The sequence below is a fragment of the Genypterus blacodes genome, unplaced genomic scaffold, assembly GCF_046128005.1.
Source record: "Genypterus blacodes isolate CSIRO-AG114 ecotype Tasmania unplaced genomic scaffold, CSIRO-AGI_Gbla_v1 ptg000003l_1, whole genome shotgun sequence".
Taxonomy (NCBI): domain Eukaryota; kingdom Metazoa; phylum Chordata; class Actinopteri; order Ophidiiformes; family Ophidiidae; genus Genypterus; species Genypterus blacodes.
The window spans coordinates 7,522,825-7,547,251 of NW_027466817.1; the positions used below are offsets into that span (position 1 = coordinate 7,522,825).

General features: G+C 42.8%; 1 protein-coding gene across 1 annotated transcript; it reads right to left on the reverse strand.

Annotated features, from left to right (window-relative positions):
• Positions 1-5,971: 5,971 nt before the first annotated feature.
• On the reverse strand, positions 5,972-24,063 carry LOC142991801 (nesprin-2). Its single transcript, XM_076141937.1, has 13 exons — positions 23,837-24,063; positions 13,423-13,620; positions 13,183-13,333; positions 12,105-12,287; positions 11,816-11,950; positions 11,323-11,517; positions 10,754-10,883; positions 10,339-10,518; positions 10,002-10,102; positions 8,358-8,564; positions 7,718-7,888; positions 7,539-7,591; positions 5,972-7,327 (listed from the first exon to the last, which is right to left on the reverse strand). The coding sequence occupies exons 2-13, from the start codon at positions 13,596-13,598 to the stop codon at positions 7,135-7,137; spliced, it is 1,875 nt and encodes a 624-aa protein (XP_075998052.1). The 5' UTR covers positions 13,599-13,620; positions 23,837-24,063; the 3' UTR covers positions 5,972-7,134.
• Positions 24,064-24,427: the final 364 nt, after the last annotated feature.

Genomic DNA, 24,427 nt, shown 5'->3' on the forward strand with positions numbered 1-24,427 from the left:
TTTCTAATTACTGTTGATAATTAACACCAGAGGCCTCAACGACAGCCAGGGTTATTTTCATAGTCACATTTCCTAATGTGTGTGTGTGTGTGTGTGTGTGTGTGTGTGTGTGTGTGTGTGTGTGTGTGTGTGTGTGTGTGTGTGTGTGTGTGTGTGTGTGTGTGTGTGTGTGCACCAGTGTGTGTGTTCGTGTATGTGAGTGTGTGTGTGTGTTTTCATGAAACCAACCATTTGGGTGTTTACAGGATGAAACTGCCAATGCGTGTACATATACAGTCCATCCCTACAATTGTACAATCTATTATTTGCTCAAAATATTACATACTGGATAAGATAAACGTTTGCTCCACCATCTGAAAGTTCAGTGGTAAGCACTGCTGTAGGGCAGACAAGTACGTCTTGGGTTCAAATCTGACAGCGGCCTTTCTGGAGTTTGCAGGTTCCCTGGTTTACTGCAACAGTCCAAAGTCCAAAGACGACCTATATTTGTGTGGCCGGATCAGAAATTCCATGTTGTGATGTGTGTTGCCCTGGTGAAGGGCTGCCTCCCCCACGAACCTGCATGGATGTTGAAAGTTCATCAAACCTTTCGAGAATAAAGAACATTCTCTCTCTCTCTCTCTGGTCAATTTTATTTCCACTGTATCTGTGCTTTAAATCTTTTTCTTCACATTCTCAGGGGAGGTCAGCCTCTCTCACTCTCTCTCTCTCACACACACACACACACACACACACACACACACACACAAACACACACACACACACACACACACACACACAGAGAAAGGCACTTCTTTTATTTCTTATCCTTTCCGATTCCAGTGATGGTGTCAACACATGTACAGGTCTGCCATGTGAAATATGATCAACTTGTGTTTCAAAGTTTCCATGGCTTTGCTGGGTTAAGGGCAGGGACACAGACTGGGCTGATGGGCTCATAGTTTCATCTCAACCATACAAATTCATTAATATGAGCCATAAAAACCACAACGTCCAGAGTTTGGATACTTGAGTCACATTTGAATCACATGACCTCAGTGAATGGCTCCTAATACAGAGAGTATGTGATGTGGTCATACAGGATTCTTTGTTAACCCCAAATTAAAATAATTTATTGTGGCACTCTTGGCTTCCAGCTGTTATGTTACAATATTCCAGTCAGCCTGGTGTGGTACTGATTGCTTTAAAGCTTTGTTAATAATAATCTACCCTAACCACCACTAAAGCCTCTTGAAGTGAAGTTTAATATCCTAAAAACATCAGCTTCCTGCCACACACAGATCACTGGTGTGTGTGACCACACTAGCTCACACAGTCAGGCGGTCAGTTACTCTGTGGGCTCAGATCCAAAGCTATTACCTGGGGAAACATCCAGCTTTATCCTGCACTACAGTACATGACCTGACACACACACACACACACACACACACACACACACACAAACTGTCACGTTGTACAGATGGGTCCAGGTAATGTTAATTCATTCATTCATTCATTAAATGGTGTGTTTATTCAATGGAAAATCTATTATTAGCCATTGGGTAGATGCTTATATCTGAATTACTTGGTGTTGTTAGGGAAGTGAACCTCTGACATGGCTCATGTTAGCACCACTCACTGCTACTTATTTCCAGGCCTATTGTGGAAAGAATGAGCAGCTACATTAGCACGCCGGGATACACAGTGATATTGTTCACTGGCAGAGCTTTTGTAAAGGTGGACGCTTGGTTAATAAAGCCAAACAGTATGTGTAGGTTTATTTGTTGGGGACACTGAATGCAGAGAAATATTTTGGGACAACAAAATTGAAAAAAGGCCTTTTCAGGACACAAACCCAGAGAGTGGAGCTGGCCAGGGAGGGGATTTGGTCGGTTCATTAGTTTTAGGCATCAGGTAGTGTGTGTGTGTCCAGCCTGGAGACATTTAGAGTGCATCTGTGTCTCTAAAAAACACACACACAAACACAGATATACACAAATTGTAAACACGTAAAGCACACATGGCTTGTATTTGAGACCACAGAGGTGCCAGTGCCAGGGGACCAGGACGACACTGCATTTTATTGTTTGCTATCTCTCTGTGTGTGTGCATGACTGTGTGTGGTGGTGGTGGGGAGGGGGGAGGGGGGAGGGGCATGTTTCTATCCTACATACATTTTCTTTGAATTTCACAAAAACCTCTAAGGACAATCCTACCTGAATTTGAACACAGCGACCACTCCTCGCTGCTCCTTTTCAATTACATCAATGGAATAATTTGGTTTGCTGCAGATCTGTTCAAGCAAATCCACAAATAATAACAGGGCGGGGTTCTTTGGAATTCTGTTCAACCTGCGTCCAGTCTCAAAATGAGTCACTGAAGTGGATTTCTGCTGTAAAGGAATTCAACATGTAGACAACTGATCGAGTTTGAGGAACTGGACTTAACCCAGTTATATGTGGCAGGACTGAGGGCGTTTTGTGTGTAATGCATCCAGCAGAAGCCCCATTATACTGCAGCACAGAAGGCTCTTCATATGTATAAATTGAAATGTCCTAAATTCCTCAGCACAGCAGCTGCAGAGTTGGAATTCCACCTTCCTTCTTTCTGCATTTTATTTATTCCCTCTTGTTTTTGAGTTCAGACACATTTAAAGGGTTAAATACATCTGAGAATTAGATTGTCATTTGTCAGTTTAGGGCGCCCTGGTCTCTCCCTGGGACAGATTTAAAGACCAACATCAGTTTAGCTTATATGCATCCAATACAAAACCAAACTAAACCATTTCTTCCCTCTCTCTCCTTTGAGTTCAGGTTCGACCTATTGTCAGTGTTTTAGCTTTGTCAGCACTTCACTGCACCTTGCACTCTGTCCAGTATTTGGCTGTCTTTGATGTCCAGTTTGGACAGATGCTTCTTCTTGTTTTTGGTCCAACATTTTCTGAACCTATAGTACTTCAGATATGTCTCAGATATGGTCTCTAACGACTCCTTTAAAAAATAAGGTGGAAATCTCTCTGGTTTAATCTTTACCTGAGTTTTGGTCTTCTTCTCAACTTAAAGTACCAGATAAAAGTCTTATCTCACTTTCTCCTCTCCCCCTCTTTGTCACATGGGGGCTAAAGGTCCACAGCCAATTCCTTGCCGAACATGAAATTATGTGCCCTGTAATTGAATTTGGGGCATTTTCTCGGCTGTAGAAAACAATCGCAGCCATTCATTGGCTCATCGGCTTTTGATGCGTTCTTTTCGTCTTTGCCTCACCACTCTGCTTTCCGCACGCAACGACTCAAAAACATGCCTTGTCTGTTCAAACGTGAGTCAGCTTCACAGGACAATGCATAGATTTAACAAAGGAATGCAGCAGAAAATCAGAACCACAAACATCTCTGGTGGCAATCCTGTTGCTCTCTCATGAACCAACACCACTTAGGTTGTTCTGCTCTGCATCAATTTTAGGGCTTCATTTACCACAAAATGGCATAATTTCAGATTTGTGTCCAAACTGTTTCTATTAAAATTGGAATTGCACAGAAATCCATACAAAGTCAATGTGGATAAAGGCTGATGTGTAAGTCTGCAATGATCTGAAGACTGTAGGAACCCTGGTTTTCCCAGATAACTACTTCTACATGAATATACTAAATGTGAAAATAAATGTAAAATGTCAGTGTCTATGAAGAGTTTTGTCCAAATGAACAGGTATCATAATCATCAACGTCCCAGCTGCAGGCTGATAAACTCATTTGGAGGAAACCACACTGCAGCTCACACATGCCCAGCAGCAAGAAACACAGATTTGCCCACTCTCTCTCTCTCTATGCACACACACAGATAAATTGTTGACACACACACACACACACACACACAAACGCATGTGCATGAACTGCCCTCTATAAAGCGTCCCGTCATAGTGACACACACCTCCTACTTACAGACAGAAGTAGGAGTGACACACATTATGGTTACACACACACGCCTAATCCCTGCTAAGTGTATTAGCCATGTCACTAGCAGGGTGACTTGGTGTTCGTTGGACACGTGAGCCAAGCACGGTATCCAACACTTAAATCTGCTTAGACACAACATAGAGTAGTACCTGCTGTCACACTCACACACACACACACAGGCACACGCTGCCTCACTACCTGGAAGTTGAACAGTGAGTCATGTGATGATAAACAGGAAACGAGGTCTTCTTTGCTGTTGTAGATTAAGCTTGCATTGCCATTACAACCTCATACAGTTGAGGGACTGGGAGTATTTGTACTTTTGAGACTTGACGCCGCATTTAACTGGCATCCACATTTTACATTCAACCCGAGTTAAAATCATGTTAAACTCAATATTAGACACCATTTTTCTTTTAAGCTTTCCCTTTAGTTTAGACGTTTTATTAATACAGAACATTTGATTGCAAAGACATATTAAAGAAGGAATACATTTCAAGCAGTAGAAACATTTGTAATCTCTTAAATTTCCCTTTCCCTCCCTCAACTGTCCTTTATCATTTGTTCAATAATTATTTTTATTATTATTCTTTTCATAATTTTTATTATTCTTTCCCTTCTCTTGCTGTACTTTGAACTGGATTTCCACCAATAACTTGGAGGGATGAAAGATTTTTTTTTCTAAATTCTAACAAGCCATTAATTAATTGGGAAACCGTGAAAAAATACTTTCATACACAGCTCAGGGAATTTTAAACATTTTATTCAAACAGCTATTTATAAAAAAGAAAAACACATTGAACATCGAATGAACTGTGTTGATGAAATATCAAACCTCAATGGAGTCATATTTTCATCTGAAAAAGGATAAAGTGTGTTTTGATTGGTGAATGTGTCACTAACATCCATTTGCATTGATCTCTTTTTCACCTCTTTAAGGCATTAAAGGCTTCATACATTGTAACATTTTAGAGGATTTGATCAATTAAATCCTCGCCTGAGAAACATGTACATTGGTTTTACTTACTGGCTCAGACTGACAAACACACCAAACAGCCTTTACAAACTGCAACTTTAACCTCAGAAGATAAATCAATAACATTCTCTGTTGCTGGCGGCACTGCACGGCTCCAGCAGAGGACACAGGGTTTTCCTTGATTCAGTCCAACATTTCAAATCTTGACCAACTGGGACTTTGGCCTAATTTTTTTGGAACAAAAGACAATCAGGTCAATCCACAGTCTGGGAGGGGCAGAGGTCAAAGGTCGAGCTTTGGTGACGCGAGAGTCAATGAACAGTGTTCAAATGGATTTAATAAACAGAAGATTGAATTAAATAGACGCAGTAGATGCAAAAAGATGAAACACATACAGTACAGTAAATCATTAAATGCTTCCCTGTAAAGGACAATTGTACTGTTTTCTTTCATACATTATCCCATAACCTGAAGTCATGTGATGTATAGATGATATAATTTTATATATGCTAGATTTACAGTGATTTCCTTTCTTCTGAGAGGCCATCGTTTTCTTCATTTCTATATAACAAAACTTGCAGAAACTTAAACTAAAGCAGTTATGATCATTTATTATAATTGATCCATCAATGGCTAAACAACTAATTGCCTAAACAATAAAATGGATTAATTGAAAAAACAAAACAAAAAACAAAACATCAACTATTATTCAGTTAAGACAGACAACATAGTGACCAAACCCTGAACCCATGTTAGCATGTTATGGTCCTTTAAACTTTCACTTCTTAAACGTTAACTTTCTTCAGGTCAGTACATTCTATTTAAGTAAATGATTGTCTTCCATATTCAACATGCAAAGCCATCATATGTAATTACAGAAGCATCGTAATAAATGTATAAATACAAGTGCTTTCATGGTGTAATAAGTCAGTTAATCAATAATATTATATACAAAGTACTTCATATATTTGACATGAATTACAGTCAGGCATCTAGCTTGTTAGCCACATCCAGTATGTTATGCAAGCTAATAAATCATCTCATAGTATGAGACATTTGTTAAAAAAAACAAAAAACAACTTTGAGCAAACACATTTAAGAAAATTGGAATCTGCAACAAGTGAAGAGGATGTGTTGTTGACGTCAAACGTGATGGTGTGTTTGACATTGAGGCAGCAGGAAAACTGCAAATAAGCAACTCAACAAGTATGATTGTGATATTCAGTGACCTTCCATGGCAAGCCTAGCTGCTGCTTGGTGAGCGTGTTTTTTACCCCACAGGCTAACCTGCAGGTCCTCATTGTTTTTGAAGCTAAAAGGTTTCAATGTTGGAATGTGACACCGACACTTCTGACTGGGAGTGAAACATGGCATTAGTGTGTACAATTAACCAGCTAAAACTACAATGACAGTAGCAATGTTGACATGCACAGACACAGTCTGTTAGTTCAAGGCCATGAGACAGACCATATGTGAGCACATGGAAGTCTGACTAAGATCTTAATCAGTGTGAAATTAGTCCAGATCAGTTAGTTTTAGATAGCTAGCATTTGACCGAAGCTAAAAGTAGCACATACAACTCATTAGACTTGAGTGAACTCAAGATAAAGACATTTATGTATAGGACAAAACCTCCCTCATGATCATGATCTTTAAAAGGATGAATATTAGGACATATCTAAATAGCCACAAGGCAGAAATGCAAAGGATGCAGGCTGAGGGATCTGAACATTTCAAGGGCTGACTACATGCAAGAGGAATGGGGGAGTCGAATCAAATGCACGCGCTTAAGGGTCCTACATGTAAACAGGATTATGAATGGACCACTTGTGTACACAGCATACCAACATCTTGCTTCAGTCCCGTGTTTTACACAGATTACTGACCTAAACTGGCCTACAGCATGCATGCAAACATAGCTAGTACAGCATCAGTTTGGTGAAGAAAAAAAAAGGATGGCGCAAATGTCATCGCGAGACAACAAACCTTCCAGAGGCATATTGTGTTGTTTTGTTAAAAATGCCCATTAGTTAATACAAATGTATGGTCATTATATATATATCTTAAGTCCTAACATCAGAGGTCAAGGCCAGGGTCTCCTTATTCTCCATTTTACAGAATAATTTCTTGAACAATGAACCCCATGTTGGTGTATGATGTTTTGCAAACCTGTGTCCTGAGAGGCTGAAAACAAAGTGTGTTGTCCAAATGCTCCATGAAAGGATTGTCTTCAGGTGGGCGGCGGTCCGTTGACATATCTCAGTGTGAGGTGGAAGGACCCAGACATCCTGTTACTGTGGTGACACACTGGCTCCAGGGAGCCCCAGATCAGACAGCCCAGCAGCGCAAGAGCTGCAGCCATGAGGAGGAAGAGCAAGGCTGGGGAGAGCAGGGAGGACAGCAGCTTGCTACTGGAGGTCACACTGTGGAGGAGGAAGAGGTGGAGGATGATGGGGTCAGTATCAACTTGTCTGCTCAACCTGTAAAATGAGTTTATATAACTCTTGCCAGGTTGCGTTACTCATCTTGCGTTATCATAATTACATCAGATTAAATGTTTTTTAATATTGTGCGGAAAAAAACACATTTAATTATTTTATTGCATCATCTGCACATCAAGGACTCTTTTCTCACGGTTGTCCAGCAACAAACTTGGCTTCTTCACAACATGTCTGCTCCTCCTCATCCTACAGAACACAAGAAGAGTTTCTGTTAAGCCTTGCTCATGATTCAGTGTATTACTTTCCTTCAATCCTTCAATGAAAACAATTTTGTAAACAATTGGTCAAGCGGGCAAACTACCCACGGTTTACCTGGAGATTTGATTGACATGTGTGTCTCATCCAATCAGATGAACCCTGAATGTCAGGTGACAGTGGATTAGAGGTGATAAGACACGACTGTTGTGTGTCGTCGTGGAGACGCTGGATGAGTGGAGATTGAGTATGATAGCCAACACCTGTGTGGCTTTCCTCTGCGTAGATCTGTCAAACACATGAACAGTGTAAACATGATCAGAGCAGTTTGTTACTGGTAGTAAACGGGACACAAACTTATGAAGAAAGGAGGAAGGCGAGAGAAGGAAAGCAGAGGGAGGCAGAACGTCTTCCCTTTTTATGGCCTTAGTTAAAGTGCAGACACACTAATCGCAACTTTATGGATTCAGCGAGGAGGCCTGAGGAGTGAAGGAGAAGGAGAATAAACAGCCACTTTCAATAGTAGTAAGAGAGAGGGAGAGTGAAGGTTGAGGCAATGAAGGCTAATGGAGAATAAGAAAAAAACATGTCGAGAGGATGAGGTCAGGAGGGTTCATGCACACACACACACACGATTTTCTACTGATGTGTGCTGGATGTTACTGATAAACTTCAGATAAGACCAATGTCCAATTGTAATTTGATTATATAATACAAACCACTTGCAGTAAGTAAATATGAGAAAACCAAAACTCACCTTAACCTTGCCATCAGTCTGCACGGCTTTGGAAGAGGAAGTGCTTCTTTCTGGAGGGGCGGAGCTTTGGACTCCCAGCCACGCCCGGACACGCCCACTGTCAAAGCTGAACGGCTCGCAGTCCTTCCTGTCAGGAGTGGAGGTTGCCCACTGGCCTGCGCCGAGAGGAACGCCGCCCTCCTGGGCTGAGAGCGGCCAATCCATCTGCTACAGAGAAGCAGATTATGGAGTCTCTGATTAATACAGATCATTAAATGATTCCAACAATAGGATATCGTCTCTTTCCGGTGCGACGGTGGTGGTAGAATTATGCAGTCTTGTTCATTGCGTTTCAACAATCCTTTAAAAGCGAGGTCATGGATTTAATGAAGTCGAACCGCATTGATTCCTCAACGCGCAGGGGTCTGAATCGTGGAGCCGTCGCAAAATAAATAAAATGCAGGCGGCGCACCGGGGCGACTCAGATGTCTTGGTTAGGATGAAGCAAGTGTGATCTGAGGCTGATGTGGTTTTACACAATTCCTCCTTTCTTTCCTGTTGGGTTGTGGGGCTTACCGACAGTGTACCAGTATGTGTGTGAGAGAGAGAGAGTGAGAGAGAGGGACAGAGACAAAAGAGAAAAAGAGAAATGAATTGAATGAATTTGAATGCAGTCTGGTCCCATCAAGACTTGTCAAAAACAGAAAATATCAAGGATGAGGACGCCAGGAGGGACATGGAGACATTCTCTAACTTCTGACCCCAACCATCCGTCCACATGGCTGCTTTAACTTCTCTTCTTACTCCTGCCTGTCGCTCTCTGCTTTCCATCTCCATTCAGTTCTCTCTGTCTGTCTCCATCTCTCTGCTGCCAAATACTTACACCTCACCAAAATAAAAACAGAGGAGGAAGTAGATGTTCCAGCAGCAGACAGAGGTGCGATGTCCTGCAGGCTTCATCAATAAATCAGTGGACAAGGGAGAAAACTGAGTTCAGGGAGCAACACAAACAACGTTAAGAGAGCTGGTGAATCCAAACATCAATACTTTGTGTGTGTGTGTCTGTGTGTGTCAAGAAGGCAGGCGGGCAGGCGGACACACAGGCTGAAGACAGTCGGCGAGACGAAGTGAAAGATGGAGACAGGTAGGAAAGGAGATAGAGAAACTGAAAAATGACAAAAACAGAGAGAGAGAGGGAGAGAGAGAAAGACAATGAGGCACAAAAATAGACAGATGGACAGAGAGAAGACGCAAGACAAATAAACAGAACCAGACCAACACATACACCCTCTGGGCCTGCCTGTCTGTCTGTCTGTCTGCAGAGGGGCTGAACAACAGAGAGCTCACAGTGAGATGAGAGGAGAGCACAATCAACAATCGGTGTAAGGCAAATTTTGGCCTAGCGTCATTATTGCAATAACAACTTCCATAATGAGGAGACACTCCTCCACCACACACTGTGGAACGAACGACATGCTGGGAAATATGCAGGTGTAACGAAGGAAGGTGGATACGAAGGTGTACGGGTCCATATTTCTTGTCAAATATTCACAAATGGTTAAAACTTCTCATTCTGCCGACGGTCACGTTAATTTGCAAATTGGACTTTTGCTCGGTTTACCCAACACGTAGAAATAAATACATCCTTGGTTCAAACTCACTCACCAGCTCTGCTTCCTGGTTAGTGACACCATCGCTAATGTCAGACTGGGAGCCAAGGGAACTGAGGTAGCTCCGCCTCTTCAGGCCATCTCTGTGGTATAGACCTGCAAGCGTACGCAGGTTAACCTGATTAAGTGTTGCAATTGGATGGACACACACACACACACACACACACACACACACACACACACACACACACACACACACACACACACACACACACACACACACACACACACACACACACACACACACACACACACACACACACACACACACACACACACACACACACACACACACACACACACACACACACACAAACCATAAAAAAAAATACCTGTGCTGGCACTGAAATATGAGGAGTCTGCGTCGTCGCGGGAGATGGTGCGTCCAATATCCACAGAGGGGTCCCACTCTAGGCCCAGGTGCTCGTGGCACGGGGAGGAAGGAAGAGGAGGCCGGTGGATGGGGGAGGGCGGGTCCGAGGGGAGGGTGAGGTCGGCTGATTGGATGAAATCTGGGAGATGAGAGATGGAGGAGCGGTTGAATGATGATTTATGACGATGATGGAAGATTAACATTTGGGTAAGATTAAATTACAGGTTAATGATCCGTGCAAAGCTGAAATGTATGAAGGTTAATTACAATCCATGCTCTATAGTAGGTTAAGGGTAAGTGTGGTTTCATTATCTATATGTTAAAAGCAAACACACCAAGGCTAAATTAGATATACATAAAATTAGCTGGGTTACCTCGAGGATGGTTTAGAGTGACACGAACATCCAGGTGGGGTTTATCAAGAGCAACGTCCTCTTCTAAAAGAGTCTCAGAGGGACAACCAGAGTCGAGAGCCTGAGACAGAATGCAGTCATCCTCAAACACCTGGATGGTGACGGGCAAGAGGAGTGCAGGAGAAATGAGAAGTTGGACTATTTCAGGCTTTTAGAGTGAGTTACATTGAGTTCACATACGACATGTCTCAGTGCTTCTCTTCCTTTGTTCCTTAAAGTTTAAGATTGTAGGGAGTTTGAGGATTGAGTTGTGTGACATGAGTTATTGAGCGACAGAAATCAAATTGACAAATCACAGATTGACTTGACTCACTGTGAATTGAAGCTGAGGCAAATCTACTCATGTTTATATTAAATAAATGAATAATAATAATAATAATAATAATAATAATAAATACATTTAATAAAGATCACAAAGCAGAGTCAGGACTAATGGTAATGTTTGTTTCTCCTGATTGTATTTTGGTTTATCTCAGTTACTTTGCGCATGTGTGTGTTTGTGTGCGTGTCGAGTGTGTGTGTGTGAATACCAGTCTCATGCTGAGTAGCCTTGTGTGTGTTCTTGCGATGTTGTCGTAGATATGGCTGCAGTGCCGCAGCAGCTCCAGCAGGTGGCTCTCTACATGTTGAGCATCAGGTTGCTCACTGCGCTGGATTAACGCCTCGCCACGCTCCAACAGGGCGTTCACGCGACCCGAGCTCACACACACACACTGCTGGAAGGACTGTGTGTGACACGCAAAGATGTGCGCAAGTGCACACACACAATCAAACAAAGCATTTGTGAGGAAGTCAGTGGGACAGGAACTAAAATGTACAGTGAATGCATCAAGAATCGCAAATGCGGACACACACACACACACACACACACACACACACACACACACACACACACACACACACACACACACACACACACACACACACACACACACACACACACACACACACACACACACACACACACACACACACACACACACACACACACACACACACACACACACACACACACACACACACCTGCAGTCGCCTCATCTTGTCACAGGTGTTTCCCGTCAGGTGCTCCATTTCCGTCAGACTAATGTCAAGGTCAGCCAACCAGAGAGCAAGCTCTGCCCGCTCTGCCTCAAACCCCTCCCACTCAGAGACAAATGGCTGAGAGAGTAAAACAGATGGCCAATATGACAAAACCATGAGAATGAGACCAAATGGAAAGCTTACTATTATCATAAGATTCAATATTATTATAACAAATTGTAGTTGTATTAGCAGTAGTAGTGCTGATATCATCCTCTGGGGGCACTCTGACCTTCAGTCGCGCTGTGATGGTTTCCAGTTTGGCGTTCACGTCGTCCCATCGTCGGCCACACTCCCTCGCTGTGGCCAGGAGTCGAGCCTTCATGGCGCCACGAAACAGCCGAGTCAGCGTTCGGTTCTCGTGGGTCAGACTATCCAACTGGACGAGCCGAGACCCCGCCTCCCGCTGCAGCCGCTGAACAAGTGCAGATTGTTTTTTAAAGCACATGTAGGAGGTAAACACGCAGCCTGAGCTAAGACACAACATAATGGACACAAGCCGAGAAGTCCAGCACCAACAGTGCCAAATGTCCCAATCAGAACCTCATGCCACTAAACAGCTGTTACCCTCCAAACTCTCCCACTGCCTATAAGTCGCTCATGTACCTATGCTCCCTTTGCCGTTTCCCAAGATTCATCAGCCACAGCTGCCCAAACCAAGTGAATCACAAGTTATAAACACTGGAGCAACTCTGTGTGTGTGTGTGTGTGTGTGTGTGTGTGTGTGTGTGTGTGTGTGTGTGTGTGTGTGTGTGTGTGTGTGTGTGTGTGTGCGCGACTGTTGAATTAGATTTCCCAGCCACAACCCAACTGACTGCAGAATTTAACAAACGGGGGGAATCTACAGTGTGTTAATGGTGAAAGTGACGCTCTGCTGCGCACACAGACACACACACACTGTGATTTAAGATGGTGAGACTTGTTGATTTATACCTAAAAAATACAGCCTGCTGCAGCTTTACGACTGAGCGCTGAGTGATGTGTGTGCGCCAGCTAGATTACGTCTGTGACCCGGAGCTGAACTTTAGCCGAACTTCACCCCAGAATGCGTGTTTGTACCCGATGACCTCCATTGTGACTTTTCCTGACTAGAGGTAAGTATTGATCCTCCAAATCTTCAACACAAACAGGAAGGCGTTACATCGATGACAACAGCATTTTAATGTGTTGACCTTGACAACTTTCCTCTCATCCTTTTGATGATTTTATTGATGTTCAAAACAGAATGTGTGCTTGGTTGACCTATTTTCCCTCATCAGAGTAATTACATCAAAATATTTTTTGGTTTAGAACGCTCAAACTTGATTTACCTCAAACTTCTTTAGCGCCTCCTTGGCAGTGATGTAAGTAATGTGGGCGGAGTTGTGAGAACTGACAGCCTGCTCGGCCAATCGCAGCCAGGTGTCCAGGTGGGTGTGGCCCTTCATAAATTCATGCCAAAGAACCCACTTCCTCTCCAGCCTGAAGGGGAGACAGTCATGCGCTCTTGTCAATATTAAAAGCAGAGGATAACAAATGCGTCGCAGTGAGACAGAGGAAGCAACACTCACCGTCCGCACCCCTGCAGGTCTCCATCTTGGCTCCAGTTGCTGTGCGAGAAGTACACTGGAGGCTCTGAGGGATGCAGGAACACCTCTACATCATCCCACGTTTCCTCCGAAAGTGTGATGTCACTTCCTGCGGCGGTGCCATGGCGTTCTGAGGGGGTCGGGCTTGCTCCTGGCATTTTGTCATCATGTGACCTCTACCTGTTGGCAGACAGATGAGAAGGAAAAAGTCCATTACCTATTCTCCATTTGCTTACTCTTCAGGCAAACTGAAAGTATTATTTGACCATGTTGCAACCGCCTGGTGCAGTAAATAGTGGAAACTTCCAACATAAATCCCAGTTTGTTGTTACTGAATTGCTGTATAGGAATTTGTTGTGCTCATGTAGCGACGTCATTACTATCTCATTTAGGGAGATGTTCATCATTAACATACCACACTGTTTGCCTGCAGCTTATTTTCAGTGATGACCTATTTGATCGTCGACTGCCAATACTTGTCAAATGTAATTATCATATGTTTGTGCAATACAACCACAGCATGGTTAAGGTGGTGATGTCATTATCATCCTTCTCTTCTAATGTTAGGATAAGATACTTTATTTTGTCAGATCACATGCAATTCCATACAATGTTACCACACATAATTTGACACCGTCCCGCTGATTACAAACCCAACAACACAGTTGCTGATATGGGATGAAGGCCACTGTGTTGCAGCTACGTCCATCTCCTCAGTCTCTACACCCTAACTCACTTTGCACTGAATTATATAGAGATCAAACTATTTACCGTCTTTCCACCAAATTATGGCACTGCACCTACATGGTGCTGAGCTGAAGTGTCATTTCCTGGGGAAAACAGTGCAGATATCATGATTTGACAATTCCCCACTGAGTGAATCATTAATGAGTCCCTGCCATACCACTCTGGAACACTGAGGACCGAGTTGTGCCCTAAATTCAAGCACAAGGAGGCTATGTTTCCTGGCCACATATCTCAGCTGTTTTCATATCTAAAGCTGCCAGTATTGACACACACACACACACACACACACACAGTATATATACTGTACATAAATACATCTGCAATATGTATTGAGAAATTCCATGTCGATAATTAACCAAAGTAAATTATATTTGCATTCCCAATTCTGCCAAGTTCCAATATCTGATAAAGATACAGACTATTGTCACTTTAAAGGCAGCATGACAGGTTGTAACATGTAAATTATTTTCCTTCACTCTCACTCTTTTTCTCTAACACACACACACACACACACACACACACACACAGTTATTGCTTATTCATGAGTCTCTCTGGGTCTCTTTATTGGCACAATTACTGTTCTCAATGATAAGAGAGAGAGATAGAGAGAGAGCGAGAGAGAGAGAGAGAGGAGCAACAGAGAGAGACTGTGTCAGACTGTCTGAGCTCTGACTTGGCAAAATGTCAGCTGACTAGACACACACTCACAGTTCCTGAGGACATGGCCCTAGCTTCTATTGATTAATGTGGCTTTAAACGCATCCTTAACATAAAGAACACAACGACTACATCAAGTGTACATGGTGCCAACGAGACACAAGAACAAGGCAAAAGGCACAACAGGACAAGATGGACACACAAAATGGCACAAAGCTCCTTTCAGGGACAGATCCGAAATCCCTGCAGGAGTCCACGCAGTCACTCACGCGCCGGCACAGTGTCTGTTCAGGTTTGTGTGCAGGAGACAGCATTTACCCCAGTGCTTCCTGTAGCCCAGACTCATAAATCAAACACTCCCTCCTACTGCACAGGAGGCTGATGAGGCCAAGGGCTCATCCTCCAAACTCCCACCTGGGCTCGGTCGGTCGGTCGCTCTCTGTGTGTGTGTGTGTGTGTGTGTGTGTGTGTGTGTGTGTGTGTGTGTGTGTGTGTGTGTGTGTGTGTGTGTGTGTGTGTGTGTGTGTGTGTGTGTGTGTGTGTGTAAAGCAGCAGAGTTGTGAAGCCAAATTTTGCCTACAATTGTACAGCTTAGGCGCAACACCTAAGCGTTTTTGTGCATCGACTGAGCCAAACGAATGCTTTTGATAACGAGGACACATGTAAAAAAAAAACAAGAAAAGCGTGTGTGACTGCAGGCCTTCTGTTTTTTCATACATTTAAAAATTATTCCAAATTTGACCGCAGTGTGCAGACTTACTGGCAAATTGTAAACATTCTGTCAGGTGATAGGAGAGTGTGTTTCGCTGAATGATGCATTTATGAGATCAGTGTTATACCGTCTCCCAACACAAGATGGTGGCCACACAGTCTTTGTAATGTCTATTCTATGCAAGTTGAGACTCTTCATACATCAACATTCAGGAGGTACTGATCATGGCCAGATTATTACTTGTTAAAATGTATGTCAACAGGTAAACTAGTCACTACACAGAGCCAAGAAGCTTTATGTTAACATCCGTTGAAACACAGGTAACCTGCAAACATGCTGCAATACACCTGTCCCTCTCATGTCACCTGTGGTATGAAACTGGGACACAGCAAACCAGCACTTCCATAACAGCATTTGAATATGAAACAGAGGATGGAATACACTCACACACATCTTCATTTGCATCGCTCGCACTGAAATAGGATTACAACTATCTATTCAAACACTCATATATAAGCGTTTGACACAAACACACAATCAGAACTGTGTTCTATACATCAAGGATATTTGAGCACCGTTCTCATCTTCACTCAAACTGTAGCAATTTTGTCATTTTCATGTTGTGCGCACCTGCTTTCTGCAGCACACACACATCCACAAACACAGAGAAAGAGAGAGAGACCATAACACTGCAGACAATCAGACTGACGGTGTATCTAATACGGGACCATGCTGATGACTTCACCGGTTGCATCACAAACACCACCAGCTGGATCGATAAGATGTCTTGACGAATTTATTGGACCAACCTGTCGACAGTCTGATTGGCCTTAATGGTTGTTGCTCTGTCATTCAAAATGATTATCTTCATCATTAGGCATCAACTCCTCCCTACTGATACTGAAGTAAATATCACCTCTTTCTCTTTATAGAGTGGCATGAAAGCAAGTAGCTACATGTATATTATTACACCTCAGGATATGTCTAATGTCTCTGTCCTGAGACAGCTGTAGAGGACAGGAAGAAGAGCAGTTTGGTTTATACTGCTGGTAAAATGTCTGTGTTCTGCTCTCCAACAGAGAACCCACATTTATGGTTTTAAAATGCTTCTATAGTACAAATATAATTATACTCGGTACAGGAGGTGTCCGTGATAAAAGGTGGTTTGTGGTTATGTGGTCATGTACGCCAAAAGAGATGAATAATAACTTTTAAGCACCATTATGAATTCAGTAAGCTAAGCTAACTCAGCTAAAATAACAAGAATATGTCTCATGGCCTGGGTTGCTGCTGTGAGACGTAAAGGCAGAGCAGAGGATACTATGTCTGTCCCCAAACTTCATTAAGGTACTTTCTGTAGAGATGGGAATTGTAAATGGAGGCTAATGTGGCTAAACAGCGGCCCTGCTCATCACACCCTCTTACATGCTGGCTAGGTGTGTTTGTTTACAGATCAAGCAGGAAGAAGACCTTCATAGTTACTGTGTGAAATGCTTTATAAGCCTGTGAAAGGAGCAAGATGAATGATGATAAATAACTGTTTGCTTTTATTTGATCAGGACATTTTGCTCAATGTGGAGCAAAGTGGACAATGAGTGTTGTGTGTTTTTAAGGGCTATAAAAAGGAAATCCTATTTTCATATTGCAGTTACGTGCAATAAGGTGACAAATCGATGTTTTCAGGGCGTCATGTTGATTCCCTCTGCTGCTCTTACTCTTTATATTTAGTCCCTTATTGTTTATGTTTGGGTTGTTTTATTACTTGATTATAGTTTGCCTCACAAATAAATTGGTGTTGGAGGCAGAAGAGTTTGGGTGTTGGCTCTGTAGGTGGACTAGTTTAATTTCTTATTTGTTTTGTCTGTCACCGCTTCCCCTGACACAGGTGGACTCCCATTGGCAGCGAGCCACATAGGATCTTTGCTTTATTTCACTAGTTTTGCTATAGCACGAGTGTGTGTGTGTGTGTGTGTGTGTGTGTGTGTGTGTCTGTGTGTGTGTGTGTGTGTGTGTGTGTGTGTGTGTGTGTGTGTTTGTTTCAAGTGTGTGTGTGTGTGTGTGTGTGTGTGTGTGTGTTTCAAGTTTGTGTGTTTCAAGTGTGAAGAGAGTAGATGAGTGTCTACTAAGAGGGATTAACGTAAAATAAAACCTTAATAAAACATAATAAGTTGCACATTGATTTCATTGATTTCACAACACAACAAATTATAGTTCACTCTTACAGTTTTATTAACAGTGACGTCTGCCAAATCACGTAAAACTTAGAAAGAAAGCCAAAGGAGAGTGAACTGAACGATTTTACAATTTCTGCATGCCATTTCTCCCCATGCTCATCTGTGACTTTAGTACCGTTTTTACCATCGAAAATGTAACATTTTAAAATAATTTTTAATGGGAATGACTTGCAACAGCTGGACCACATTTGATACCCTGATTGTTGAACCGCCACTGGTATAGACTATGTCCAATCACTCACAGCCCCCAAATTATAATAAGCATAAAATCTGTGAAAAAAGCAAAGGTTTTGCATATGAACAGGTCAGATGTTGAATTAAAAAAAAAAAAAACCCTGTGAACTTTTCCGTTTCCCACATTCCAACTCTTTCGGCGTTCAGGAGGGAGAATGAATTGGATATATTCCTCCAAACATAATGACTAACTCTGCAGGTCAACAAGTACCTCGCTGAGAGAGCTGGAACAAAGCAATGAAATGCATCATTCCCTGAAATTTGCGGCAAGAGGAAAAGAGATGAATGGGTTCTATTACACTGCGGCTGCTTCTGAGGATAAATTATATTCAGCTAAGGAGATGATGAAGGTGAGGGAAGTCAGACTATTAGGACCTAGACTGATTAAAATAACGGCTGTGTCCTGAGACAAAGTTAATCATCCCCTCTGCTCCTCCAGCGAGGACAGACAGAGGATCCTAAATCTGTGGAGGGCAGAGGGCTGTCAATCAAGTCTATGTACATCGAACTATATTCCAGGTGAGATACAGACTCGGAAGCTTAAACATGATGTTGACAATCCATAGTTTAAATAGCTGCTAATGAGGTTCAGCCTGTGATTGGTTCTGTCAAGGTGTGAATATCATACCAAGACCTGGACCCAGACAAAAGTGGATACATTGGCGCGAGGCTTTAACGCAATGATTTTAAACTCCACCAATAAGATCATTTCTGACTCCTGAGAAAAATTTGCCACCAGATCTGCCGCTTTTTTGCAGTCTCTCCTCAGCCTGTCCTTGTCCCTCCCACATATTATTCCTCCAGCTCCTCCTCCTCCTCCTCCTCCTCCTCCCCCTCAAATTCAGTCCATTGTCTCCTCAGGACAAAGGGAGGCAAGAGGCACAAACAACATCTCTGTCCTCCCCACAGAAAGGAGGAGGGGAATGAATGATACCTGATCTCAACGATGTAATTACGGACAAAACTATGGCAAAAAAAAGGACAATTGAAAAAGGAGATTTGTGAATGTCTGCAGGGAGAACATCAGATATCTCACCCAAAATAACTGACAACAGAAGGGGCAAAAGGGAGATCGGCATCAACATATGTAAGATACCACATTAGGTTGAGTATCAAAATTCAGTTCATAAATGGGACAGAATAAAACATATACTGTAGATTGAAACATTCAATGTAATTCTGTAGTTAGATTCAATGCCAAAGTAGATGAGCATTGTTGATTAAAGTGGTACAAACCGTTGCTGAAGTCCAATTCTTCTTTGGTTTGGTTGGTGCAGAAGTACTGTAATTATTCACTGTTAGTAAAAATGAATACCTCAAAATATCTGCTTTGCTTCTAGAAAGTTTGTGAGCTGTTAATCATTACAGTGTAAATGTAACTTAGTCTGGAAGCAGATTAAGGGATTTACCTCACATCAAATGTAATGTAATATGAGACAATGTTCACCCAAACATGAAACACTGCTGTTGTATGAAAAGTGAGCCTGTTTCCAGCATGCCTCTGTAAATAGCACCATCCAAGGTCAGTTTCACTGAGATTTGAGCCTTTTGGGGTTTTCTTTTTGGAATTTCGGGTCATTGTACATGATAAGCAAGACAACCAAAACAGGAGCGGGTTTACAATGCAGTTAGCTACAAACTGGACTGTGAAGTTCCCAAGCCTAGTCATCATCATCATCAAGACAACATGTGGACAACCACATGTTGGTTCACAATATGTGAAGACGACTCCAGCCTCCAGACAGCTGAACACCAGAATGGAGCGCATACAAACACACTGACCACATGCTAACCCACAATATTAATTCATCTGAAAATGTGTTTGGTAAGATTGCTGTTTAGTTACCTTATAAAGCACCCACTGGTTGAGAACCATGATTGATTTCGCTCTCCAGTGTGGTCATTTTGGTCCATATGAATACAGCTGCCATCAAGTACCCATTAGTTTAAAATAATGGTGCAGATTCACCCAACTGGGAGAAATACTCCAACTGAGACCTTGCAGCATGCCGACTATGCTGCTCACGGTGTAAGATGCTGTGCGGGGCCGGCCAACATTTAACAGGCTCCCCATTGATTGTCTTGTTTTATTAAAAAAAAACATTAAACATTCATGAGGTACCGGTGTCTTGTTAAGACATTAACATGACATGTAATGGAGCAGGAAGACCAGCACTCACAGGGGTAAATACATCTAATTAGTACATGAATTAAAAGTCATATTAGCCCCTGGGAGGTACTTTACTGGAGATGTTACTGATGCAGAGGGTATTGTAGCCGTCGAGTTGTTCGTTCATAGCATTTAGAAACCTTGAACCACCAGCAAGGACGAACACATAGATGTTCCTGCTCTATTTGACCCTTTAATAAATGAAACATGAGAGCAGATTGGAGTTACTTTTAACCTGAAGTTGTAGCCAATAAAAGACCATGTTCTTGGCCTGGAAAGCTTTGTTGGTCCTGCTTCAGTCAGCCCTTTGTCCCGTTCTGTCCAGGGAAAATGTCAACATTTCACACCTGCACTCTGAAGCCATTAAGGATCCAGTGCTTATAGAAGCGAGACTGTGGTTAAGCTTTTGTTGCCTCAGTCTGATGGCTTCTCTTCATACGTCCCTGACTTGACCCCCTTGCTCAGTCTGGTACAGGGGCTCTGTGGAGAGACACCTTATGCCAGTGTCTACGTTGGTTGTGGGCGCAGAGAGCCAAGTAGAAAGCTGAAGGAATTTGGCTGTTTGATAGTGTAATATATCTCTATCTAGATAGTAATATATCTGTCATTATAACTGTCTGAGGAGACTTTAGTCCCAGGGGGAGGAGCCACAGGACAATGGATAATGACACTAATCTGAATCGTAATGAAACTTCTCCAACACCAATAAAACGCAGCAAACAATCTTCTCACAGCCCTTAGTCAGACTTTTTAATCACCTCATCTATTGCCTTAATGTTTCCATTCTCCTCTTCCTCCCTCCCCTTCTCAGTTTCTCAAATTGGACTTTCTGCCACAACAGAAATGATAAAGGGATTTGTTAGATATGATCACGGCATCGTGGTCAACACAGGTCCGAACAACATCAATGCGCTTTAAGACGATCGATATACTGTCTCAATCAATTCAGCAAGGTGTGTATTACAGCTGCAGCATTCTCAACATATTGACTTCACACTGACTTCCAGTCTGCCATTGTAATACACTTGTCTCACAGCATTCAGATTGTATCATTTCTCCCACTTAGATTATTGATTACCATTAGATATTTAGCCTTACACATTATCTATATGACATCACCAAACTATAAGAAGCTGACCATAATATACTCGACAGGCAGTAGTTAATTAATGCACTGTCAAACAGGATGCCAGGGTTAGTAAAGATAACAATAGCTAGACATACGTACTAGGGAGGATTTAACCAACAATTTATACCTGACATTCATTTTGTACACTTGCATGCATGATGCCTGGTGTCAATGCTGTGACCTCCGCAGATGAACAAAATAGATATAAAAGGTCAGATTCTGTTGTCACTAGTATCAGTTACCATCATTATAATCGGTGGGAATGAGGTGAACGAGCTCTTAACATAAATGTCCATTGGGTTACACTATACATCCACCACAATACAGGTCAGTGTGGATCCAGGCTACAGTGAAACTAAAGCCACCGTTCTAGGATATACGACACAGCTGCAGTGTAAAGCACCTGAGCTGGATGACATCACTCAGTAACATTTGCAACCCTCCTCTCAAACTGTATGTATACCTGTACACAACACACACACTGGCCTCTTCATTAGGCACACCTGCCATTTGCTGACCACCACATCTGAGTGTTGAAGGCACATCTTGTGTCACAAAAGCTGAAACCTTCCCTGTATGACTACAAAACAAGACAGTCTGAAGATTCCTCTCAAGATGTCTGGAGCAAAATGTCAGAGACGATTCACTTAGTTCAAGGCAAGATAATAGCATTTATCCCCATGAAGCAGCCACGGCTCTCTTTGAGGTCAGCCTGTCCAAGGTCTACTGTGAGCGTAGATGAGGACAGGGAATTCTCACATCCTCAGTGCCACCAGGTCAAGCTGGAGGGTGCTCCATACTATCATTTGTTACAGAGAGAAGAAGAGTCTCCGTCACACCCTGGATTAGATTGTTTTGAAATTTGTTTAGCTGTGCTGAGCATCTTAACCTGCATGAAAAGGAGAGAAGAAAGTCCTGTTTGTAGATGCACCCCGAGCACAAAACTGCACCCGTCATTAAGCATCATTATATAATTAGAGAGGCACTGCGAGTTTGGGAGCGCACCCACCCAGAGACTTGGGTGTGTGTATAAAGAATCCTCTACAGCATCGAGAGGATTCAAGACTGTAGTTCCCACAGAGATCACGAACTAGTGTGTGTCTAAATCACAATGAGTGCGGGTGTCATTGTTAAGGAGTTGCCACAGTTGAGGTGTGGTTCACAGGATCGCTCCACACGCGCACACACCTGCGCACACACACACATGCTGAGGGGTGGACAAGTGATTTCACCACTAAGAAATCTGATGGCTTTGCTGTCAAGTTTTTTTTGTTTTTAAATCTTAATCAAACACGGCAGTGACAGAAATAATGTGTATGTATATTTACAGACGGTACACAAAGGCCATCCTTTGTGTGAAGTAATCTATCTTGTGATGCAGTCTATGTGATAAGCTGTGTACTAAGGTAAACACATCTCTTTCATTTCCTGCAGATATTTGATCTCAGACTTGTTCTGCAATGATGATGATGAGGTGATAAGTGCGGCAGTAGCTCAGTTGGTAGGGATTCAGCTTGGGAACCGGAGGGTCGCCGGTTCGAGTCCCGTATGGACCAAGTAAGTTGACTGGTAGCTGGTGAGTTGCCAGTTTGCCTCCAGGGCACTGACGAGGTACCCCTGAGCAAGGCGGAACCCTCAACTGCTCCAGGGTGCCGAATGTTGGCTGCCCTGCAATAATTGGAAGTCGCTTTGGATAAAAGTGTCTGCTAAATGACCGTAATGTAATGTAATACACCATGGGATCACCACCTGATTCTTGACGTGTGTATAAGTTAAAGCAAATTTGTTGCAATGTGTCACTTTTCACAGATATGTCTGTGATGTCAGTATTATTGTGGGCAAAATATCCCGAATCTGCCACCGCTGGTACCCCATCATTATCTGGACCAAACGTGTGCCAGCCAAAGCCTTTGTGTTCAGGTGGCAGTCCGAGGGGCTCAACCAGGTGAGGAGACAATCATGAATAGCAGCCAGCAAGAACTTAAACAGAGCATGGTGGCCTGGTTTGTTAGATTAGAAATGTAATTAGAAATGTACCAAACTGTGAAGAATGCCTGTGTTCATACATTCCAAAATGGTGATATCTACGGTCTAGCTTTGGTTGGTGCTCACCAGGACAGAAACTAGAACTTAGCCAACCGTTGAATTGAAAAGGTCATTCATTCAACCAAGCATTACTATGAATTTAGTTTCTAAACGTGAATTTACTCTAAACAATAATTTAATTATTAATTCAACACAACAGATCAACTCTAACCATGGGAACGAGGGGGGCACAAACTGATATCCTGAGGGGATATGAGACACACGATACTACTGACAGCACTGTGACAATGAATGACTCAGAGAGAGAGAGAGAGGGAGAGAGAGCGAGAGAGCGAGAGAGCGACATTTCAAACTTGTTTACAGCCGCAGCAGGCTCCACACCACAACAACTTTTAAACCCGGAAGAAACTAGCGGTGCGCGTGACAATAACGCGACCAAGAGAACACCTGGATGCTGATTGTCTTACCTTATAGTGTCTGAGCTCATCCCGGCAACAGGAAAGAGAAGGACGCGGCCGACTTGGAGAGGAAAACGCGGGTACAAACAACCAAAGGCGGGCCCGGTGGTTTGCTTTAACCAAATGTCTGCATGCGGATAATAACCGCTTAATGATTAATTCATTCCGTGCTAATAATTTAGCCAAAGCCAGTAGAACGAGGGAACCGCAGCTGCTCAGTTTGGAGACTAAACAGGTAACCCGGCCCCCCTGTTGCAGGTAGATCACAAGCCCCGCCCACCTGCTCTAGCTAGGTCACAAGCCCCGCCCCCGGGTGAACGTTCACCTGCACATTCAACCTGCTTGGTTCCGTTTGAGTGAATTCTATCGTCCCCAGATTACACAGTTATTCTGATTCAGCATGTACATGTATGTGCTGAAACACGTGTATTAGTGTGGGTATACAGAGTTTATGTTATGGTTATATGTGATCAAGAGGATGTACAATGTATCACATTTATTTTTCAAGAAAATGTGATGATTTGCTCATGTAAGAGCATATAAAGGGATTAATGATAAAATACGTGATGCAACATAGTTATGTTTGATCAGGTCCTCCTC